The following is an 18,214-nucleotide window of genomic DNA, read 5'->3' as shown; positions in this document are numbered from 1 at the left end:
AAAATTGAAAAATTTTTTTTTCGTCAGAATATCAAGAAATGCTTTAAATAAAAGTTGTAGGTACTACTATTACTTAGAAAAAAGGTTGTATATAATTTTTTTCTATCTCGAATACTTCAGGAATCGATTAATTATTGACTTCGTCGACAATTATTTTCCCTTAACAAGAAACATTCAGGAATGAACAACAACTCAATTGCACGCAATTTAATACAAATTAAACTCTCAATCTTTTTCATTTCATCTACCAGTTTACACTCGTAGATACACTTAGAAACACTGGAAGAGCTGCCGGTTCTTCAAGTATCAATGCAAATGATTCTCGCCGCGACTGCTGACCGTCGTTCCTTAATCGACTGGTCATGACTTTATCGGTGATCGATGACGAACTAAGAATATCGCGATCGCACAATAGGATTGCAAAGCCATTGTATGCGTAATCAGCGGTCCGTGCATCCTTCAGATAGGTCGATTTCGAGATACTGTTCCGCTGACGCGGGAACGGCGATCTGCATCGCGAAGCGTGTGATTCACGTTGATTGATCGGCATTTTAAGAATGTCAACCATTCAAATTAAAAAATACGTACACCGCAGATCTTCCTTACATCTTTTGAGGCCACAATATTTATCATTCTACAAATATACTAGATTTTCATACAAAATAAAATAATATACTTTATATAAAATTGAGAGATGCTGCGTATTTAATTTATTAAATATTATAGCATCTATTTACATAATCGAAAAATAGATAAGCGATTGATGTCACGACTAATTGTTATTCGAATTTTCTTTGATCCACGCAATCGCTTATCAAAACGTGACGTTAGTGAACTCTGAACCTCGAAATTTTCTACACAAGATTCCGGCAATAAACAACGGTATTTATTATTATTGCGTAATAGCACGTATCTGATCATGTATGAATCTACTGTTTCCACCGTACGATACATGGATTTCAAAACACTAAGTGCCTCATTAGCGCCGCTGCAATGGCAATACAGAGTAATTCGTGATAAACTGCCATATCAAATTATCTCTAATTATACTCATGCTCAATCGACGTACACGCGTAATCTACCTATTTATATTTGAGATTATAAATCTGTAATTCGATGCAGAACGTAATAGAGTGTTAACGATTTTCATTAATTGATCCTCTTTTATTTGTGCGGTAAAAGAAAACGATGATCGCCGAGTAGGGCAATTAGGAATTTAATCCCCGGTGATTATCGTGCGATTGTTGCAGAAAATCCTGGACATGGAATGAAAACAAAAGGAAATTGCAGTCGGTCATATGGAATATGCGAAAAGACGTTTCGTACGACTGCATCAGAATGCAAATTTCCCCCGGTGTCGGTTTATTGGTCGTAAAGGGAAGAAAATACGTGGACTTCCGTGAAATAGAAACGCACCTGTGTAAAACCTTTTATTTCTCCCTGTGCGTCCGTCGCTTCCGTCCAGCACAGGTGAAACCAAGTGGTTAGTCGGAAATTCGTTTGATGATTAGGCGCGCGCGCGCGCACGCTGGCAAAGTTCGTCAGTGTTTATGCGGGAACGAATAATTCTACCGGAATATAGAATACCGATGAAATCGACTGGGAAACCGGGCAGGGACTGGAGGGTTTCTATGTATCCAAATGAGATTTCATCCGGGCGGTATTCACGGAAAAGACTGCTGGAGATTGTCTGTGCCGCTGCTGCTGTTCACGTGACTGGAATTTCAATGGAATCCGTTCACGCTTCTCGTTTGCGAAATTGCACCGTAGTCGGCAAAGCTTCATTTTCGATCCGCGAGACAACGTTCCTTAACGAAATAAAAATTTCTTAACTAATTTTCAATTTAATTATAAAAAAACATGAAATTACGTCGAAGCGAATGAAACATTCCTACAGTATTCGAAAGAAAATCCTTGAATCTTCTTCTAATAATAAAATCGTAATTAATCAATTTACGAGACGTTCGTTTCTCTTTTACTGATTCATCGTTCGATTTTCCTCGTTAATAATCAATTCCCAGTTTCTCGTCGACGTGAATAGGAAAAATAAAACAAAAGTCTTGCCATTCGCGACTTTAACTAGTTTTTCAACGGAGCAGTCGATCTCCGAAACCCATCACCGTCCACTGTAAATTGCGTACGCGTTTCACACTGGCCCGTGACGTTCGAAATCCGTGAATATAAACCCATTGTCCCCGAAAGCAATGGAGGCATATGGATGATCGCGAGCGATTCGTGATATTCGAACGGAAATGCAGCAGTCTGTGTGCATCGGAATCGAAATGCGCCGGATGAAAATCGAGGACGGAACTGTCCTGAAAGGAGCGAACGTCTTTGCCGCTGTTTCCCTTTGCCGGATAACGTGTGATAAAAAAACGGCGACGAAAGTCGCGAATACTTCGGCTTCGTTTTTCTTTTTTTTTTTTTAGTGCAATTTTATGAACACGTAGCAGCGGAGATGTGCAGAAAATTTTGATTAAGTTTCGTGCAAAGACTAACGCGTGCTGCGCGTACGTAACTTTACGACAACGATAACGAACGTATCAACAAGCGAGTGATAAAATTAGATATCTCTGCATCTCATCGTTTTAGAATCACACGGTTAAATTGGTCTGCATTATGTTTGCGTTTTCGTGGAAGTCGAACCGCGTTTATTCCACGAAATTTTCACCAATTTTTGCACGATTATCTATTTACATTTCCTTGTCGAGTGGATTAGACCTGTAATCTCGCCGCAAGCCGTCGGTGCGGTATCGAGTAGGGCAATTTGCGTTATCGTGGCTTCCCCTACGTCCGAGAGCTCGTTCAACGGAAACAGGAATTATAGAAATAGATGAGTAATCTTCGTTCGTTAATCATTTACAAAGGTACAAAAATAGAAACGAGTTTTAATAATGGCCGTCGGGTTTTAATTATTGTTTTCGGAAATCTTTCTCTTTGAGACCGACGAATATGCGTGAGGGGGATTTATGAAAAACTTAATTGTCATTGACGAGACGATCGAAATTCGTCGGAACCGGAAACGCGTTTCGCGTTTAGAGTCACGTTGCCGTTATTAGTATGCAACGCGGTATCTCGCAAAGCTGTCCCGACTCGAATTAAGGCGAGGGACCAGCCTTGTGAGAAAACGCGAGGCGTTCACGCACGCTCCCACGGTGCCCGGCCATTTTCCCATAAATTCGGTGCAACCGGTTCCGAAATCGTAGAGGTGCTTACGACGCGTGAATGGGACTTTGTATGGCCCGCGGCCGTTCACCTTCTGCCTGATTTGGAGTAAACCCTCGGGTTTTATTCACGGCGCGCCCCGGCATTTTTCCATGCCAATTCCGCTTTTGTCACCTTTTATTTTCGGAACACGGCAGCAGGAGGAGGAGGAGGAGGACGGCGACGGTGGCCATCGGAAAGGTTCTCAGACGAGATCGGTCGCGGGTTGCGTGGACTAAAAGCGGATCGATGGGAGGCTACGGCGCGCGGCGTTCGGTCGAACCCATGCGAGGGGATTTAAGCGATCCGCAGCATCGCCGGCTAAATCTCGGTCCGGTCGATCCCCCGGCACGTCGTTTCGCGCGACGTTTTTACAAACTCGCCGACTACTTTTCTCATTTTTTCAACTGCTCGCGCCACGTGGATCGCGAATCGATTTTCGCGACGTTCAATTAAACTTTTATTATTATCATCTCTCGTGGACTTTCCGCGGATCCACGGCGCGTTTCGAAGCGTTCATAGAAGATCCCCCTTTCGTCACGATTCCTCGGTCTCGCGTAATGTTTGTTATTATAAAATACAATGGAGGAACAGTCACGATGAAATTGAGAATTTGCACATTGTATAGCCGCGTACGTAACTCCTGAGTCACATGGCGATGTTAACCTATGCTCTGCATTCGTCGAATCGAACGTTCAATTGCCGCGCATTAATCGAATTCGCTCTTACGTTTCCCAACGGAAAACGTTAATTCCGTTCTCGTTCGGTTCAGCTCGTCGGACCGACGAGTTACCACGCGTTTCGGCAATTTGTTTATACCGCGAAAGAGGGAGATTCGATTTTTCGTTCGGGTCACACCGTATTCTCAGAATTCCGCCGCGACGTTCTTCGGGATTTGACGCGTGAGCGCCGTGCCTCCGGTTCGTGCGCGCCGAAATATCTCGCACCCTCGTCGTACGATTTTTAATCGACTCTCGATTCCGTCGGTTTGTTTTCCAAGCGGTGACGAACTAAGGCCGATCAGGCAATTGTTGTTCGTCGTTAAGTTAACGCGGATCTTACCTAAACGTTTCTCCTGGCGTCGTGGCCCACACCCTTTTCAACAACGGCGAAACTTGTCACTCGGAACGTTCGCGGTCAAGCGAGCTCGTTCGACGCAGGGCACGACGTTGACGCGACACCCGCCCGGTTCGGTCTTATCTATTTCGAAAACGTGAAATACAGAAAGAGCCGACTCGGAAACGTCCTCTGACCGTGATTACTGCACGAATGCTTCGGGTACGTCATGTCCTGAGAAGCCAGCGCCGCAGTACGAACTACGAACTGCGGCATCTCGTTTGACACAGCCGCGGCCTAGTGCTTTTATTCGGTTTCAGTCGTGCCATCGGATCCGATCATTTCCCAAAATTTGGTAATTTTCTGTTCGCCCTCCCCATTGGACGAGTAATTCGTTCTTTTTTTTATTTTATAAACTCGTCAGTCGAGACCGAACGCATCGTACTTATATGTACGTACTTTTCATTTAAATCGTTCGTTCTAAATTTAATTTCAATCGTCGAACGGTGTCGATGGATTAATTAAATATTCTTATTTATATACGCGCATATGTAATCGCATCCCAGCTGGTTGCATACTTGCACATATGTGGGCCGTTCGGTTTTCTCGCAGAAACGTTCGAGCAGAATTGCGTGTTTCTGTCGAATCGCAATGCCTCGATGTTTTTAACTGAGGATTGGCCAATAGGAGTTTCTGGTCAAACGATGGAATCAAACAAATTTTCTAATACCGTCGGTGAATTATTTTGAAAAAGTGATCAACGATTACGTGGACAATTTGGAATCTGCTATGAAGATCGACGTTGGCGATATTTAATCTCCTCGTTATCGAATAAAAATTAACGTGGATCGAGGAACCTTACCTGTTCGCTGTCTCAAGTAAACATACGTCTTATCATTAATTCTGAAACCGAACGAATTCTGGTTTTGTCAAACATGGATGATAACAAAAACGAGGATACGAAAAAGGAAGAGAAATGTCAGATGACAGCCGCCGAGGAGCGTACGGAATATTTTAAGAAATTAGAGAAATGGTTGCACGAAGCGTACGCTTGGCAAAGCATGGCAGCGATGTTTCCATATTATTTTATGTGCGGACAAATCATGAATCCTTCGGCTGGTAAGATCGTGGTTACATCTCATCCCAGTCGATCGTCCCGAGAACTGTCACTTAACGTAATGTTATTCTATAAAATAGAATAATTACAGGTGTGCCGTCGTTCTCGTCGCAAGTACCGAACGTAGCGAACGCCCATAGATTAATTATCGACGTTAACAGCCAAGAAAGCGATCCGCTCAGGCAAAGGAGGCCACAGGCGAACGTCGCAGCTCCGTTCCAGCTCCCCGGAGCCGAAGGTAGAAGGTCATAACGATATCTCCTGTGTCCATCACGTTCCAACAGAGGTTCAGCTAGTATTATGTGTGTTACTGTCGCAAAGGTATTGCATTCTATATAACTGCGTTACGTCCGAGACCAGTGGAACTATACGACGGTTTTATGAATGCAGTATTTTTCGAGCGTACATTGTCGTCATCCGCATCATTTAACGACACGATCACTGTCCAGAAAGATGTTTAAGAAGCCGATCGTTTTAGGTTTCGAATACCGGATCCCTCCGATATGGAAACGATTCGCAGCAGAGTTCATCGACGCGACCATGCTGTTTCTTCTAAAGTTCTCAATCACTTTTGTCGCTATCGACGTTTTCGACTTTATGTACGTAAAATTCGACTTCCAACTAGTTTACTCTTATTTATTAAATATCACGTGTTTTAGAGACATAGATGATTTAGATTTGGTCAAAGCTAATTTGAGGATCGATTATAAAATGGCACTGGAAATGACCTACGGTATATTAGTGTTAGAGATAATTCATCGTGTGATAGTGTGCATCTTCGAGGTGAGCACGTTAGATCGTAAAGTCGAACAGGATCGGTTGAACCGGATGGAAAATGTGTTTTAGGCGTATTGGCTGCAACACGGTATGTACGGTCTCATCGGTGGCGCGACGCCTGGCAAGTTCATGATGGGGTTAAGGGTGATTCAGTGTCGTAACGTGACACCCGTCGACAGACCAGACGATCCTGACGTCGTTCTAGTTTCACCAGGAACTGATTTAGGCTTACCGCTCGCCCTAGGCCGGTCGGTCGTGAAAAACATGATCCTAGCGTTTCTGTTCCCCGTGTGCTTCGCCCTGTTCTTCTTCAGGTTCAACAGAACCGTTCACGATCTACTTTGTAACTCGATCGTCGTCGAGGATCCTTATAGGAATCTGAACAACAACAGACATCATCAACAGTGAATGTTTGAAACGATCGATCGATCCATTTACCTTGTATGTATATATCGTATGCGCGAGAGGATGATGCACCTCCAAGTATTTTTTTTAATTACGTCCCGAAGGGCGCTATGTGATTCTGATCGAAACACCCTTACAAGTTCGAATAATTTCGGTTGTACAGATTCTATTTAATGCAGTTGATAATAAAACGTTTTATAATTTAACTTCTGTGCGTTGTACAACCTGGATCATGCGAAATCCTTACGGAATTCCAAGTCCCGCTGATTTTTTTTATGTTTAATTCTTGGCAATTTGCAAATGAGACGATCGAGGCGGTTGTAGGCGGAATCGAAAGGACCGCGCGCGTACTTGAAGCGAACGCGGTGACCTTCGCGTGGGTGGATTTTTACTGCCATCTGGTAGTAGATGGGCATTCTGATACTCTCTCTTCCAGGCTGCTAGCCACTAATACAATGACGTCACTTCCCAGTTAAACGTGGCTGCCTTGCGAGCGTAGGAAGGAGTGGCTTTGCGATCTGTCAAGTTAAATGATTTCGTCGCGAAAATTGATGACTCGTCGCATCGGTTAAATTGATTGAACGTCGATCAGTACTTATCATTTATCGTGCGACAGTTCGAATATACGAAGAAAATGTCGTCCTCGGGTGATTTTGGAAACCCGTTGCGTAAATTTAAGCTCGTCTTTCTCGGTGAACAAAGCGGTAAGTGTTTTACTCACAGACTTCCGTCGTACGCTTGTATCGCCGGGATTAATTCAGTTCGACGACGCGCTACGTACCCGCGATCAATTTTAACGAGTTTCGTTATCAGAGCTTCGCTCCTGTGCGCCCCTTTCAATCATCATTCTAGGTTATAGATCAATATTTCTGGTCACTGTGCGACTTTATCGTTCCGATCGAATTCGGCGTCGTTCTCGTTATCACCGTCCCCGTGTCGTTCATGCAGAATTAACGAAATTCGCGATGCTACCTCCGCCCCGCTACCGAATACCGTCGCTTTTTCTTCAAATATATCTCTGCCGCCCATTAAAATTCATAATTTTTCCAAGCAACTCTCTCGCGTAATATCATATTTATTACATTGGAACCTCGCAATGCTAAAATCCAAATGAATTCGAATAAATCGGCTGTCTCGATATAAATTCATTTTTTATCTCTATCAATTTTTCTATACCTAATGACTCATTATCATATGTACTCGAAGTGTATTTTGAACGAGGGATTTTAATAATCGTTTCTTTTTTCTTCTTTTTAATAACAATAAGTAGTAAATTCGTTGCATTAATCGTGTGATTTGATGTTACAGTTGGAAAAACTTCTCTTATCACACGGTTTATGTATGACAGCTTTGACAACACGTATCAGGTATGAACTACTAATGGTTTTGCAGTATATGCGTACGTTTTACGTATATACACGAACATTTATTTATAATACCTCGAATTACCAGATGTGATTTTTCTTTGTTCTTTTAAGTAGGACAGTTTCTCGTCCTCTGTTTTTATACTTTCTAAATTTCTGAGATCATCGCTTTACTAGTTTCCAATGACCTCGTAGGATTTCTTATATATTTTCTCCATTTCATATCGCTTCGAGATTATTTTATTTGGTAAGAGGCTGGAGTAGAATGAGACCGTCTTTTAGAGTTAAGGTGTATTTGGGTTTCGAGGCGTCGTTTTAATAAAAATCATCATCGAAACGTTCCCCTCGCTTATTCCAGGCAACGATAGGTATAGATTTCTTGAGCAAAACGATGTATCTGGAGGATAGGACCGTGAGATTACAGCTGTGGGACACTGCTGGTCAAGAACGATTTCGATCTTTGATACCCAGTTACATTAGAGACTCCACCGTGGCAGTCGTGGTATACGACATCACTAGTAAGTCTCATGTTTAGATAAACGGGTAGCCGGTAGTTTGTTGTCGCCGGTTTGCTCAAGTGGAAATGTTTACACAGATGCGAACTCGTATCATCAAACGTCAAAATGGATCGACGACGTGCGGACTGAAAGGGGTAGTGATGTAATTATTATGCTAGTGGGTAATAAGACAGACTTGGGTGATAAGAGACAAGTTTCGATGGAGGAGGGTGAACGAAAAGCCAAGGAGTTAAATGTGATGTTCATTGAAACTAGTGCTAAAGCTGGATACAATGTGAAGCAGGTAATTATCAGACGTTAGCTAATTCACTGTCAAATGTAATTCGACCAAGTTAATTAACGATGTTCTGTCGATTGACAAGCTCTTTAGAAGAGTGGCGGCAGCCTTACCAGGGATGGATTCCACTGAGAACAAGCCGCCCGAAGACAGTATCCTTTGCGTAAGATATGTGATCTGCACATTTGCATGGTACATATATATATATACATATATGATTAGTCAGGGATCATTTATTTTTTCGAACACAGCACCCCGAGATGCCCCACGTCCCCGATCTCGTTCACATTCGTTCTATTGATTTCCAGTGAATCTTTTATGTATCATACGAAGTCGTCTGGGTCGTGTTTGAACACACCGTGCATATATCGGTTATGAAAATTTCTTTCGATCATTTTATTACGTTGCTTAACACGATTAACCATTTATTTTCTGTTATCTTTTTGTGTTTTCCTTAATGTGTTGCTAAACCTGTAGTGCAAGAAGTAGTTCTCAAGGACACACCGATCGAACTGAAAGCATCGGAGAGCAGTTGTGCATGTTAAACCACCGGTCAGCCTAACGGGTAGATACGAGACACTGATCTAAGTTAATTTATGAATTAAACGCTAGGCCAGTGACATGCATTCTGGGGGGCCTTCTCGCAAGCCACGCGGAAAGTAACAGCACTGTACTGAGAATAGCTATTAATCTCTCCTTCGTGAAACAAAATGATAAAGAAAAAGTCAAAAAAATATGAGTTAAATATCACACGGTAGCTTAAGCAGACTGCTTTTACACAATAACGTGTTTGTGCGTACTAGTAAATCATAATCGTCCTCACGCAATCGAATTTATTTAAACCTGTCGCTTATTTTTTTTTTAACGTAGTCAACAATCCTAGATAGCGCTCCGACATTTCTATTGATCGCAAGACAAAACTTTTAACAATCGAATTGTTTTTACTTATTACGGATACTCATGATAATTTTTAAGTTGAAATTCGTCGCGTTCTGCATTCTGAGATGACAAAAAACAAAACGGATAATAATAATAATAATAATAAATGAGGTACTAGTCGTATGCATGATCAGTACTGTGACTGCATGAGAAATGGTGCACTTATATATATATTTATATACTATCTGTATTTATAGTGATGTATATATAAGTTGCAATACGGGTTAAAACTAATGGCCAGGCCATGGGATTACGTATTGCGTAAATGCAGTCGAGAGATACTAGTAAACGACGACTATTCTTCATTGATTCGAATCGATCGCATCATCGAGCAATAAGAATTTCGCAGCGTTCGAATTAAGCGCGAACTGATTAGTATAAAAGAGAATCCGTACGATGTGTACCTGCGTGCGTACTGCAGACAAACCGAGAGAGAGAGAGAGAGAGAGAGAGAGTGAGAGAGAGAGAGAGAGAGAGAGAGAGAGAGGAAGATGAAATTGGACGACGTTGAATCAGCATCTCAATTTTTTTACGTACACTTTAAGGATTATATTGCTCACACGCATAATGGTTTCCGTGCTCGTACAGTCGCGGCATAAATTAATACATTGCATTTCTATCGAAGTATTATTTATACGTTTCGAACATAAACATGAAAAGAATCACGCGATGATATTTAAAACAGATCGAGTATTTAGTAAAAGAAATTCTGACAGGAATCGAGTTTTTATATTTAACTTAAAATCTGGGATATGGACAGACAGAATGCTATTATGATATTGTGACATTTTTGTTAATAATTATTGTAATATTTTAATTTATATAAAAAACAAACCAATAGCATTATTATTTTTCGTACATTGTTTTTTTTTTACAAACCTCGTTTCTCCTTGTTCATATTTCCTCGTTTCTATTATATTTTTCTTTATTTATTGCTTTTATATACATACACATATATATATCTATATACATACATATATATAGGTTTTATATATAAAACGCTTTGTACATCGTGAAATATGTGACGAAACGGCACTTATATGATTTTTAATTAAGGTGCTTCGTGGCTGTAAAATTCCACTGTAATTAATAAGGGAATGCTCCGTCCCGTTTTTGAAGGATTTCAATTTTATAACGCTTTTTAAATCAGCATTTATTCTAGCTTACGAAATGAGAAACAAGTATCGACACTCAGTCTTTGGGACTAAATCTTCGAATTTAATTGTGCTGCCTAAAAAACGTAATTTAAATACCGTTTAAAAAAATTCGAGTCCGCTCACTGTTCACTGTAGCTTTCGATACGTATCGGAATCGTGGTACCGATTGTTTTAATATTTAAGAATTATATGTGATTTGTACGATAGCTGACCGCTGCCTGAACACGATGAACGGTATCAGAATTAAATACAGTTTTCTCAAGGCCTAACGTTTTCTCATTTTTTACATGTGCGATCGGTCGGTCATACTGATCCCTTTTTGGTCTGAATGAAGCTCAGTAGCTGAATGTCACGGTTGAATGTGTGCGACGGTTAAATGAAAAATTGGAAGAAGTAAAATAGTCACTGTGATAACGCCTTAACACACGAAAGCAGCTGTCGATTTGCAGAATCAGTCACCGATGCAGAACGGGTCCGAGTCCGAGGGGGAGAGCGGATGCATTTGCTAGGGAGGTGGTTTTGTCAGTGTGCAGCTAAAAATAATGCTAACTCCTTGAGACATTCTCTGATACGAACCAAAAATCATCACGTACTATTAACAAGACGCTGGCTTCTTCTGATGTCTACATCGTGGCCCGTGAGTTAACGCGCGACAAAAGGCACGAGTCAAAGTTTCACATCGTTCTTCACCACCGAATACATTCCGTATAAGTCTCGTTCAAGTCGTTCTACCATACCGCGATTTTTTTCAAAATCCCAAGGGATGATAAATATAGCTTCTCGCGAATTGTATCCGCCGGATACTCTTCGACGGTTTCGACGGTGCAAATCAGAAATCTCGATTCGTATCGATGATAGGGTAGCTTTTTTCGCGCACGATCGAAGCAATAAGCAAAACTGATTTTCGTCACTGTACATATCAAGATTTTCGGTGTTCCAAAGGCAGATATGATAATTGCCAGGGTGATTTCGCTCATTTATATTAGTTAGAAATTCCTTTTGATCCTATCATCGTCTTCGAAGTGAGAAACAAATAACACGCACAAGGCACCGAGAAGAGTTTAGATGCGACGAGATGATGCGCCAGACTTAAACGACTGAAAGTAAAACTGTTTCATCAGCCCCGAGGTCGTGAGAATCGAGGAATCGAGCGACCTATTTCCGAATCAGTTGCTAAACAATTTACCAGTAGGACATGTTATATTATTGCCGAGTCTGCGATAACGACGAATTGTTCAAGGTTTATAATATTGTAATCGTAATTAAACAATCTTTATAGACGTTTTTCGATAATCTCGACAAATTAGCCAGCGACGAGATGCGTTCATCGATTGGGGAAGGAGAGATTCATTTGCTCGGAAATTATCTATCAATTACGATTCCTTTAGTAAACGTTTACCAAGAAAGAAAGTAACATTGTTTCTTTATAAATAAAAAACGCATAAAACGAAATGCGCTAATCAATGAACGAATCCTGTGCGTCGCGACGAAACGTAATGTTCGCGTTTCATCGAGGAGACTGAAGCTTCTAAACACTCACATAGACACATACACACACACTGAACGAAGCATATATAAGCGAGTTATAATAGCGTACCGTAAAAAAAAAATTACGGATGAGGTGAAACTGGGTTCGAGCGCGATATTCGTTGATCTAGAGTGCCACGAGGGAAGCGGGCCAATTTTACATCTGCTAATTAGAGTTTAGAAACGAACGAATGAGATGGTAGACGCAATTTCTGGAGAGCACGGAGAATCATTTCTCCCGCGCTCTCGTTATTGATGTGATAAGGCTTCTGTCACGAGGGATGTAAGAAAGAAACGATTGCAACTCAATAATCCGCCGTGCTTTAAACGCGAGCTCTACACGCATTAACGCTGTTTCTTCTGAACGTTAAAAACCGTCTCTCTAGCGCAGCCCCTTGTGTCGCGTAGCGTTCACCGTGCAGCTCTTCGAGGTCGTTCGCTACGAATCGTACATGAAACCGTTTATTCGAGATGTCGAAACAATACGAAAGCCGCCTAAAATTGTTAGGGGATTCGTAGCACTCGACGCGTTTTCTTTCTTTCAGCCTCGCGTTTCACGGAGAAGATATTCTCGCTGCAATCCTCACGGAATCATCATCCTCTCTGGCCTGTTTCCTCTAAAGGAAATTATTCCTGAGATCGCAATCTCGGCGTTGTTCGAGGATGCAGCGAGCGTCTCTTTCCCGTTGGCGAATGAATCTAAGTAGAAGTATGCCGATCTAGTCGGAACGATTGTTCGACGATCGTTTCTGTGCTCGCTTCTTCGCATTGGGACCCTTATCCTTTCGGTTGCGGTTCCACCCTTTCGCTGCAGCGCAGTAGAAATTAATTACCGAGCTCTCGGCGACGATCAAGCTGTAATAACGTGTGTGTAAAAAAAATAGAAGAGAATTCGCTGTTCCTTAATTTATTCGGTTTCTTTCGTTCTTTTACACGTATCGAATTGTTCACACATATACACACATACACACACACACACACACAGAGGTATTGATTTTTATGTAAAAGAAGTTTCGCTGTGCGTTGCACTCCGTGGCGAAAGGGATCGAAGATTTGACGATAGCGATGATTTGTAACGTCTCGGGGGGGAGAGATTGATTGAGGGAGGGAGGAAGGGAAGGGGACACTTGCGAATGTAATTTGCAAGGCAGGGCCGCGTTCTGTGGTAATGTTATCGTAGCCAATGTTTATTAGTTAAATAGAGGTATTCGCTGTATCGTCTCTTTGCAATTAAATTGTCAAACTTAACGTAGGCGTTAGGACGCGATATATTTATTGATTGTGACGGTTAACCCTTCCAGCCGCCGTGGTCGTACGAGCCTTTGTTCCATTTCGCGTTACGTAGCCTTAGGCGACGGGTGAAGGTGGATGATACGGTAAAATTCGATTTCATACTTTTGTACCGATATTTTGTATGTTCGTAGAATGTTTTTCTCGTTGCCGAGTTTGATTCGGGGCTCGAAGGGTTAAGGGAGACACGCCTGAAGGCTTTCAGTTTCTCCGATACATTTAAACATAAAAATAGGCAACCGATGTACGCTTTTGTTTAACGTGATCGAACGAGATCTTGCAAGAAATATAATTGAAAATAAACATCAGTGATTGTTCATTCTCATTCGAGCGATGAAATCCGTCGAGGGCCGCTCCTTCGCCAGTTTGTACCTGCATCACTACTGCGGATTTCGCGAAACAATCATAGAAAGTGCGTGGGAGAAAATCTGCGATTAGATGATAAATTAAATTCGCATAGAAATACGCAGTGATCATTAATGAACGTCCCGACTAGAACGGAGGTCTCAAGTGCATTTACGACTCACAGTTATGTAGATCTATATAATAGCTATCGCGGATCATCATCAGGATCTTTGCTATGCCCTCTGAATTTGTTTGCCGTAGCGATAATTCTAGCAAGTAGCGGACTCGAGATTTCATATTTAGCTGTAGCACGCACAGACGAACGCTGATTTCATCGCATTTACAGAAACATTAATGGACGTTGTTTGTCCAGGATACAACGAATTGCGATGAAAAAGGTGTTGGTACTATTACACACATATAGCTCATTTCGAACCGAGATTACTTAACGCAGTTTCATTCCAGTTGATTTTCATAATTTTTTATACCAATCGAGACTGTTTATGGTTTTCTGAGTAATAAATCAACGGCGTACGTTTATAGGGAGAGTATCGTAATCGTTCGATTAGAGCAGTAGGGCGATTTAATCAGAGGTACAAAACGGCAGTGCAATCATGGTCCTATCGGAGCAGACGTTTCGCATCCATAACGCGTTCAATTCTAATTCGTCATACTGAATCTTGATGGATCTCGATGATAGAGACTGCATAGTCTGCTTAATCCAATCAGTACGATGCCTAACCGAACCGTTAGTGTAAACGAGCGGATTGTACGTACAGCGATTCGTGAGAGATTGAGATGATGCTACGTGGAAAGCCGGTTTCAGTTGTTCCGGGGCTCGGAAGGGTTCTCCAGCGAACGGAAAGAAAAACAAAGGAGCCCTTGTAGAAGTTTCCGCGGGAACGCGAGAAGCCGACTGTTTAATTTCTCGGATTTTCTGTACACTCCTTTTTCCCTCGTTTCGTGTCCTATTAATTTGAATCGCGATGGGGGCATAATTATCCAAAGCCTGCGAACAACTTTTTCGTTTCGCCGGAGAACTTTTTCCGACAGCATCGCTGCCGCCGTCGAGTGGAGCAGAAATAATTGGGTAAGTCTGGCAAATATTGCTGCTAATTAAAACCGAAGTTATAAGATGCCTCCCGTGAAAATCGCTTCAATCGATCACCCCCGAGATTTGATTCACTCAAACCGAACAAACTAATTTCGCACTGTTTTCCCTGTGTCGGCAGTTTAGATTAAGCAGAGTATGCGTATACAAATATGATTGTATTAAAGCGATGCAATTACATTCCTGTAATTCGTGTTAATTGGGTTGAGAATTCGCTGGAATTAATGGCATCCACGTTTGCGAGGATTTATCGTTGAATTCGTTCATATTAAACAATAGAAGGTGAGGATAAAAATGCAGTGAAAAATTATTAGTTCCGAATTAATTAAATTGATAAGCTCTTCGATATAGCATCAGTTTTATTCTCGATATATCAGTGGAACGTGTGATTAAATAATTTAAGTAAGCTAATTTTTTTTTCTATCGATTTGGGTTGAAATAGGAATACGTACCTTGGCCTCGGTTCGAAACGAGCTTACCTTCTCGTAACTGTACGTTCATAATTCAACTAATAGAGCTTCAAACGAACGAATAAAGATTGTGTTCACAAGCCATCTCTGGTTTTATTTATTTCACGATATATCCCACATTGCAGTCGATCGTGGCTGTTTGACGGGGTCTGTTGTTTAAGTGCATCCGTGATTCATTGTTGGCGAACATAATAAAAGTTAATTGATCGACTGCGATGCTCCGATTAATTGAACGTACGTAACGCATATAATATAATTCGCGACGCGAATACTTTCTCATTTATTTATTTATTCGGATTCCCATATTCTTCGCCATGCATGCACTTTAATTATTGCATTCTCTCGGATGAGTTATCGATTTGCGAAGAGTACCATTCAACGAAGAATTCCGGCTTTCAATTTTTTTTATAATTTCGATGATACCTGATTTTATACATGATTTATGATAAAGATTGACGGTGGGATGGAGGGTGGCATTTTAATCATTGTTTACACAGTTTATTGTAATGTCAATTATATACAAATTTAAAATTACGTCCAGTGTTTCTATGCTGACACACCGTCTCGTTACTTGACACAAGTGCAATTACAATCAGATTCCTCGCCCGCAGAGCTTTCGCCAGGATATCAGCGACCCGATGAACCACTAAGTTTAATTATTCGCTTAATTATTTACAATCCTCCGAACCCGTTCCCCCTACCATTTGACGTGGTGGTCGCGCTCTAAAAAATCGGACTAAAAACGCGCAATCTCCGTTTCTTTTTTTTTTTATCCCTGCTCGAATCGCGGCTACGACTGTACACGCGATCAACGTTCTCTGACCGCTTCGTATTGACTCGCGTCTCTGAAAGAGTTCGCTTCCGGTCAGTTGGCAGTATGCTGTTAATTAGTTTTTAACGACAAAGATCGTGCAATCGATCTTTCGCCAATCCGTTTAGAAAAGAAAGGAGGAGAATCTGCGTTATCTTTCTTATTTTTTATTTTTATTTTTTATTGAGCAGTTAAGCCGATCGACGCTACTTCCAGCTTCTTGAATCACGAGGTTCCTACGTTTCGATGGCAGTGGCAGATGATCGGGCGATCGATTCGTAATTCAGTTTCTTTATCTCGTCGAAGATGCTCCAACTAATTTAGGTGAACAATAGAAGAATGGAAGTTACGTGGACCGCCGGAAACGCCGACGACAGGTCTCGCTCGAGGCTTCGACGTCTGGAATCTTTCGTACGAACGGGTCGACTCGGATCCTCTCTGTAAATTTCTATCACGTCGCCTCTCGCTCGCCTCGTTGAATTTGTTACACCATAATTTGTTACGACATAACGTCCGAATCGGAAACAAATATTTGGTTGAGATATACAAAAGACGTTCGGGAACTAATTGTCTCGGGGAATCGTCTCGTTTATTTCCTACGTCGAAGATTACGCGAATTGTTCGGCAGTTGGTCGCATGGTTTCTCTTCCGTCTCTCTCTCACTCTCTCGTAATAAGTAGAAAAGGGTTATAACGAGCCGGACTTGTCACTCGTCCGTGTCACTCACCGGGCTCAGTCTAACGTCCCTCGCAATTGCCGCGACTTGAACACATAACTTCTACAAAGAATAGATGGATCGATTTGTTAGAACCGTTTTCGATGTGACCTGACAGACCTCGAAGAAAGTACTACAATTCGTCGCTGCCGTCGGAGCGTCGAGAGTCTCGCGACGAGATGTCTCAGAACGTTCAGTTCGAACCCCGACACCCCCCGCAAGCGAAGGTTCCGACGATAAGTCTAGACACCCCCGAGCTTCCTGTTAAGAGTTTTTTTACACCGACGAGGTGCTCGTGGAGTCAGACCCTCAGCTCGTCCATCACTTGTTGCTGATGATTGTGGCCTTTCTTCAAAGTACCTGTCCCAGTCATCGCCATGCTCTCCTGTTGCAACTGATTCGGACTGATGATCAAATTCTGCCCCGGCTTACCCGGTTTCGTGTTCTTCGGCGGCGGCGGTGGCATCGGCACGTGGCAACTGTTGTTCTGCAGGTCGGCGAACTCCGGCGGCGGTATATGTTGAATATGATGCCTCTCGGCCGTCTTCGTGTCCAGATCGCCGCAGATATTGTTAGGCATCTGTCCGTTCTCCTGCCTCTTCTTCGAACAGTTGTGCTGATTGCTCTTGTCCCGCTGGTAATAAACGCCGGCGAATATCAACACGTTGAGGATCAGCAGACTGCAGCCAATCGCTATCGTCACGCTGAGCGCCGTCGAGTAAGCCGCGAACCCGTCTTCCGGCTGGACGGTGGAATCCTCGAAGGTCAGCTCGCTCGGCATCGCCGTCGTCACGTTCTCCTTCCTCTCAGCGACGGTCACTTCTGCCGTGGTCATTCTGGTCGTCGTCGGTATCCTCTGGATGAACCTGGGTGGCACCTGCGATTACATTCATGCGAACAATTATTTTATTCCACGAATCGAACTCGCATAGCAAACCCGATTTCTGTTTGTGTAACAATTTCTACTCACTTTATCATTTTATACGTGTAAGTCAGTGAGTAGAAATTAGGATGTTTACTATTAACCCTTTGCGGACGTATTAAATTTGGACATGGGTATCGTACTGGTCGGAATTAATTTTCGTCGAAAGAGCAGGGATACATAACACGCAAGTTTACTATGGATAAACA

The 18,214-nt window shown here is 42.2% G+C and overlaps 4 protein-coding genes across 7 annotated transcripts in view; 2 read left to right on the top strand and 2 right to left on the bottom strand.

Annotated features, from left to right (window-relative positions):
* The window catches only part of krz (beta-arrestin protein kurtz), a 27,933-nt gene extending 23,291 nt beyond the window's left edge, over positions 1-4,642 (bottom strand). The window contains exon 1 of the mRNA XM_018020750.2: positions 4,267-4,642. The gene's annotated coding sequence lies outside the window, so the exon portion shown is untranslated. The remainder of the gene's footprint in view (positions 1-4,266) is intronic.
* Positions 4,643-4,804: 162 nt separating this feature from the next.
* On the top strand, positions 4,805-6,765 carry LOC108622688 (protein FAM8A1). The gene is made up of 5 exons (XM_018020736.2): positions 4,805-5,379; positions 5,469-5,615; positions 5,856-5,976; positions 6,037-6,160; positions 6,224-6,765. The coding sequence occupies exons 1-5, from the start codon at positions 5,196-5,198 to the stop codon at positions 6,560-6,562; spliced, it is 915 nt and encodes a 304-aa protein (XP_017876225.1). The 5' UTR covers positions 4,805-5,195; the 3' UTR covers positions 6,563-6,765.
* Positions 6,766-7,000: 235 nt separating this feature from the next.
* Positions 7,001-15,641, top strand: Rab6 (RAS oncogene family member Rab6). 3 transcript variants are annotated; one of them, XM_026811687.1, is made up of 6 exons: positions 7,001-7,263; positions 7,868-7,926; positions 8,282-8,441; positions 8,519-8,724; positions 8,804-8,870; positions 11,247-15,641. In XM_026811687.1, the coding sequence occupies exons 1-6, from the start codon at positions 7,194-7,196 to the stop codon at positions 11,321-11,323; spliced, it is 639 nt and encodes a 212-aa protein (XP_026667488.1). In that variant the 5' UTR covers positions 7,001-7,193; the 3' UTR covers positions 11,324-15,641. The 3 variants fall into 3 exon arrangements, with proteins under 3 accessions (XP_026667488.1, XP_017876226.1, XP_017876227.1); XM_018020737.2 differs by having other exon boundaries at positions 7,004-7,263; positions 11,250-15,641; XM_018020738.2 differs by lacking the exon at positions 11,247-15,641 and adding an exon at positions 9,196-10,506 and having other exon boundaries at positions 7,009-7,263.
* Positions 15,642-16,039: 398 nt separating this feature from the next.
* Nlg3 (Neuroligin 3) overlaps positions 16,040-18,214 on the bottom strand; it is a 5,761-nt gene continuing 3,586 nt past the window's right edge. The window contains exons 4-5 of one of the 2 annotated variants that reach the window (XM_026811686.1): positions 17,516-17,960; positions 16,040-17,146 (exon numbers count right to left, since the gene is read on the bottom strand). In XM_026811686.1, coding sequence (XP_026667487.1) covers positions 17,106-17,146; positions 17,516-17,960 — 486 coding nt within the window. In that variant the 3' untranslated portion in view covers positions 16,040-17,105. Of the gene's footprint in view, positions 17,961-18,214 lie in introns of both variants that reach the window. The other variant, XM_026811685.1, reaches the window with a different exon arrangement.

The sequence above is a fragment of the Ceratina calcarata genome, unplaced genomic scaffold, assembly GCF_001652005.2.
Source record: "Ceratina calcarata isolate Rehan_Ccalc_2016 unplaced genomic scaffold, ASM165200v1 scaffold233.2, whole genome shotgun sequence".
Taxonomy (NCBI): Eukaryota; Metazoa; Arthropoda; class Insecta; order Hymenoptera; family Apidae; genus Ceratina; species Ceratina calcarata.
This window is presented reverse-complemented; position numbering and strand designations above follow the sequence as displayed.

Bases quoted from the DNA above. Each gene is read 5' to 3' on its own strand.
- LOC108622688 (XM_018020736.2), top strand. From the start codon at position 5,196: ATGGATGATAACAAAAACGAGGATACGAAAAAGGAAGAGAAATGTCAG. The intron at 5,977-6,036 runs GTACGTAAAATT...CACGTGTTTTAG, and splicing joins ATCGACGTTTTCGACTTTAT to AGACATAGATGATTTAGATT. The intron at 6,161-6,223 runs GTGAGCACGTTA...AATGTGTTTTAG, and splicing joins TGATAGTGTGCATCTTCGAG to GCGTATTGGCTGCAACACGG.
- Rab6 (XM_026811687.1), top strand. From the start codon at position 7,194: ATGTCGTCCTCGGGTGATTTTGGAAACCCGTTGCGTAAATTTAAGCTC. The intron at 7,927-8,281 runs GTATGAACTACT...CGCTTATTCCAG, and splicing joins GCTTTGACAACACGTATCAG to GCAACGATAGGTATAGATTT. The intron at 8,442-8,518 runs GTAAGTCTCATG...ATGTTTACACAG, and splicing joins CGTGGTATACGACATCACTA to ATGCGAACTCGTATCATCAA.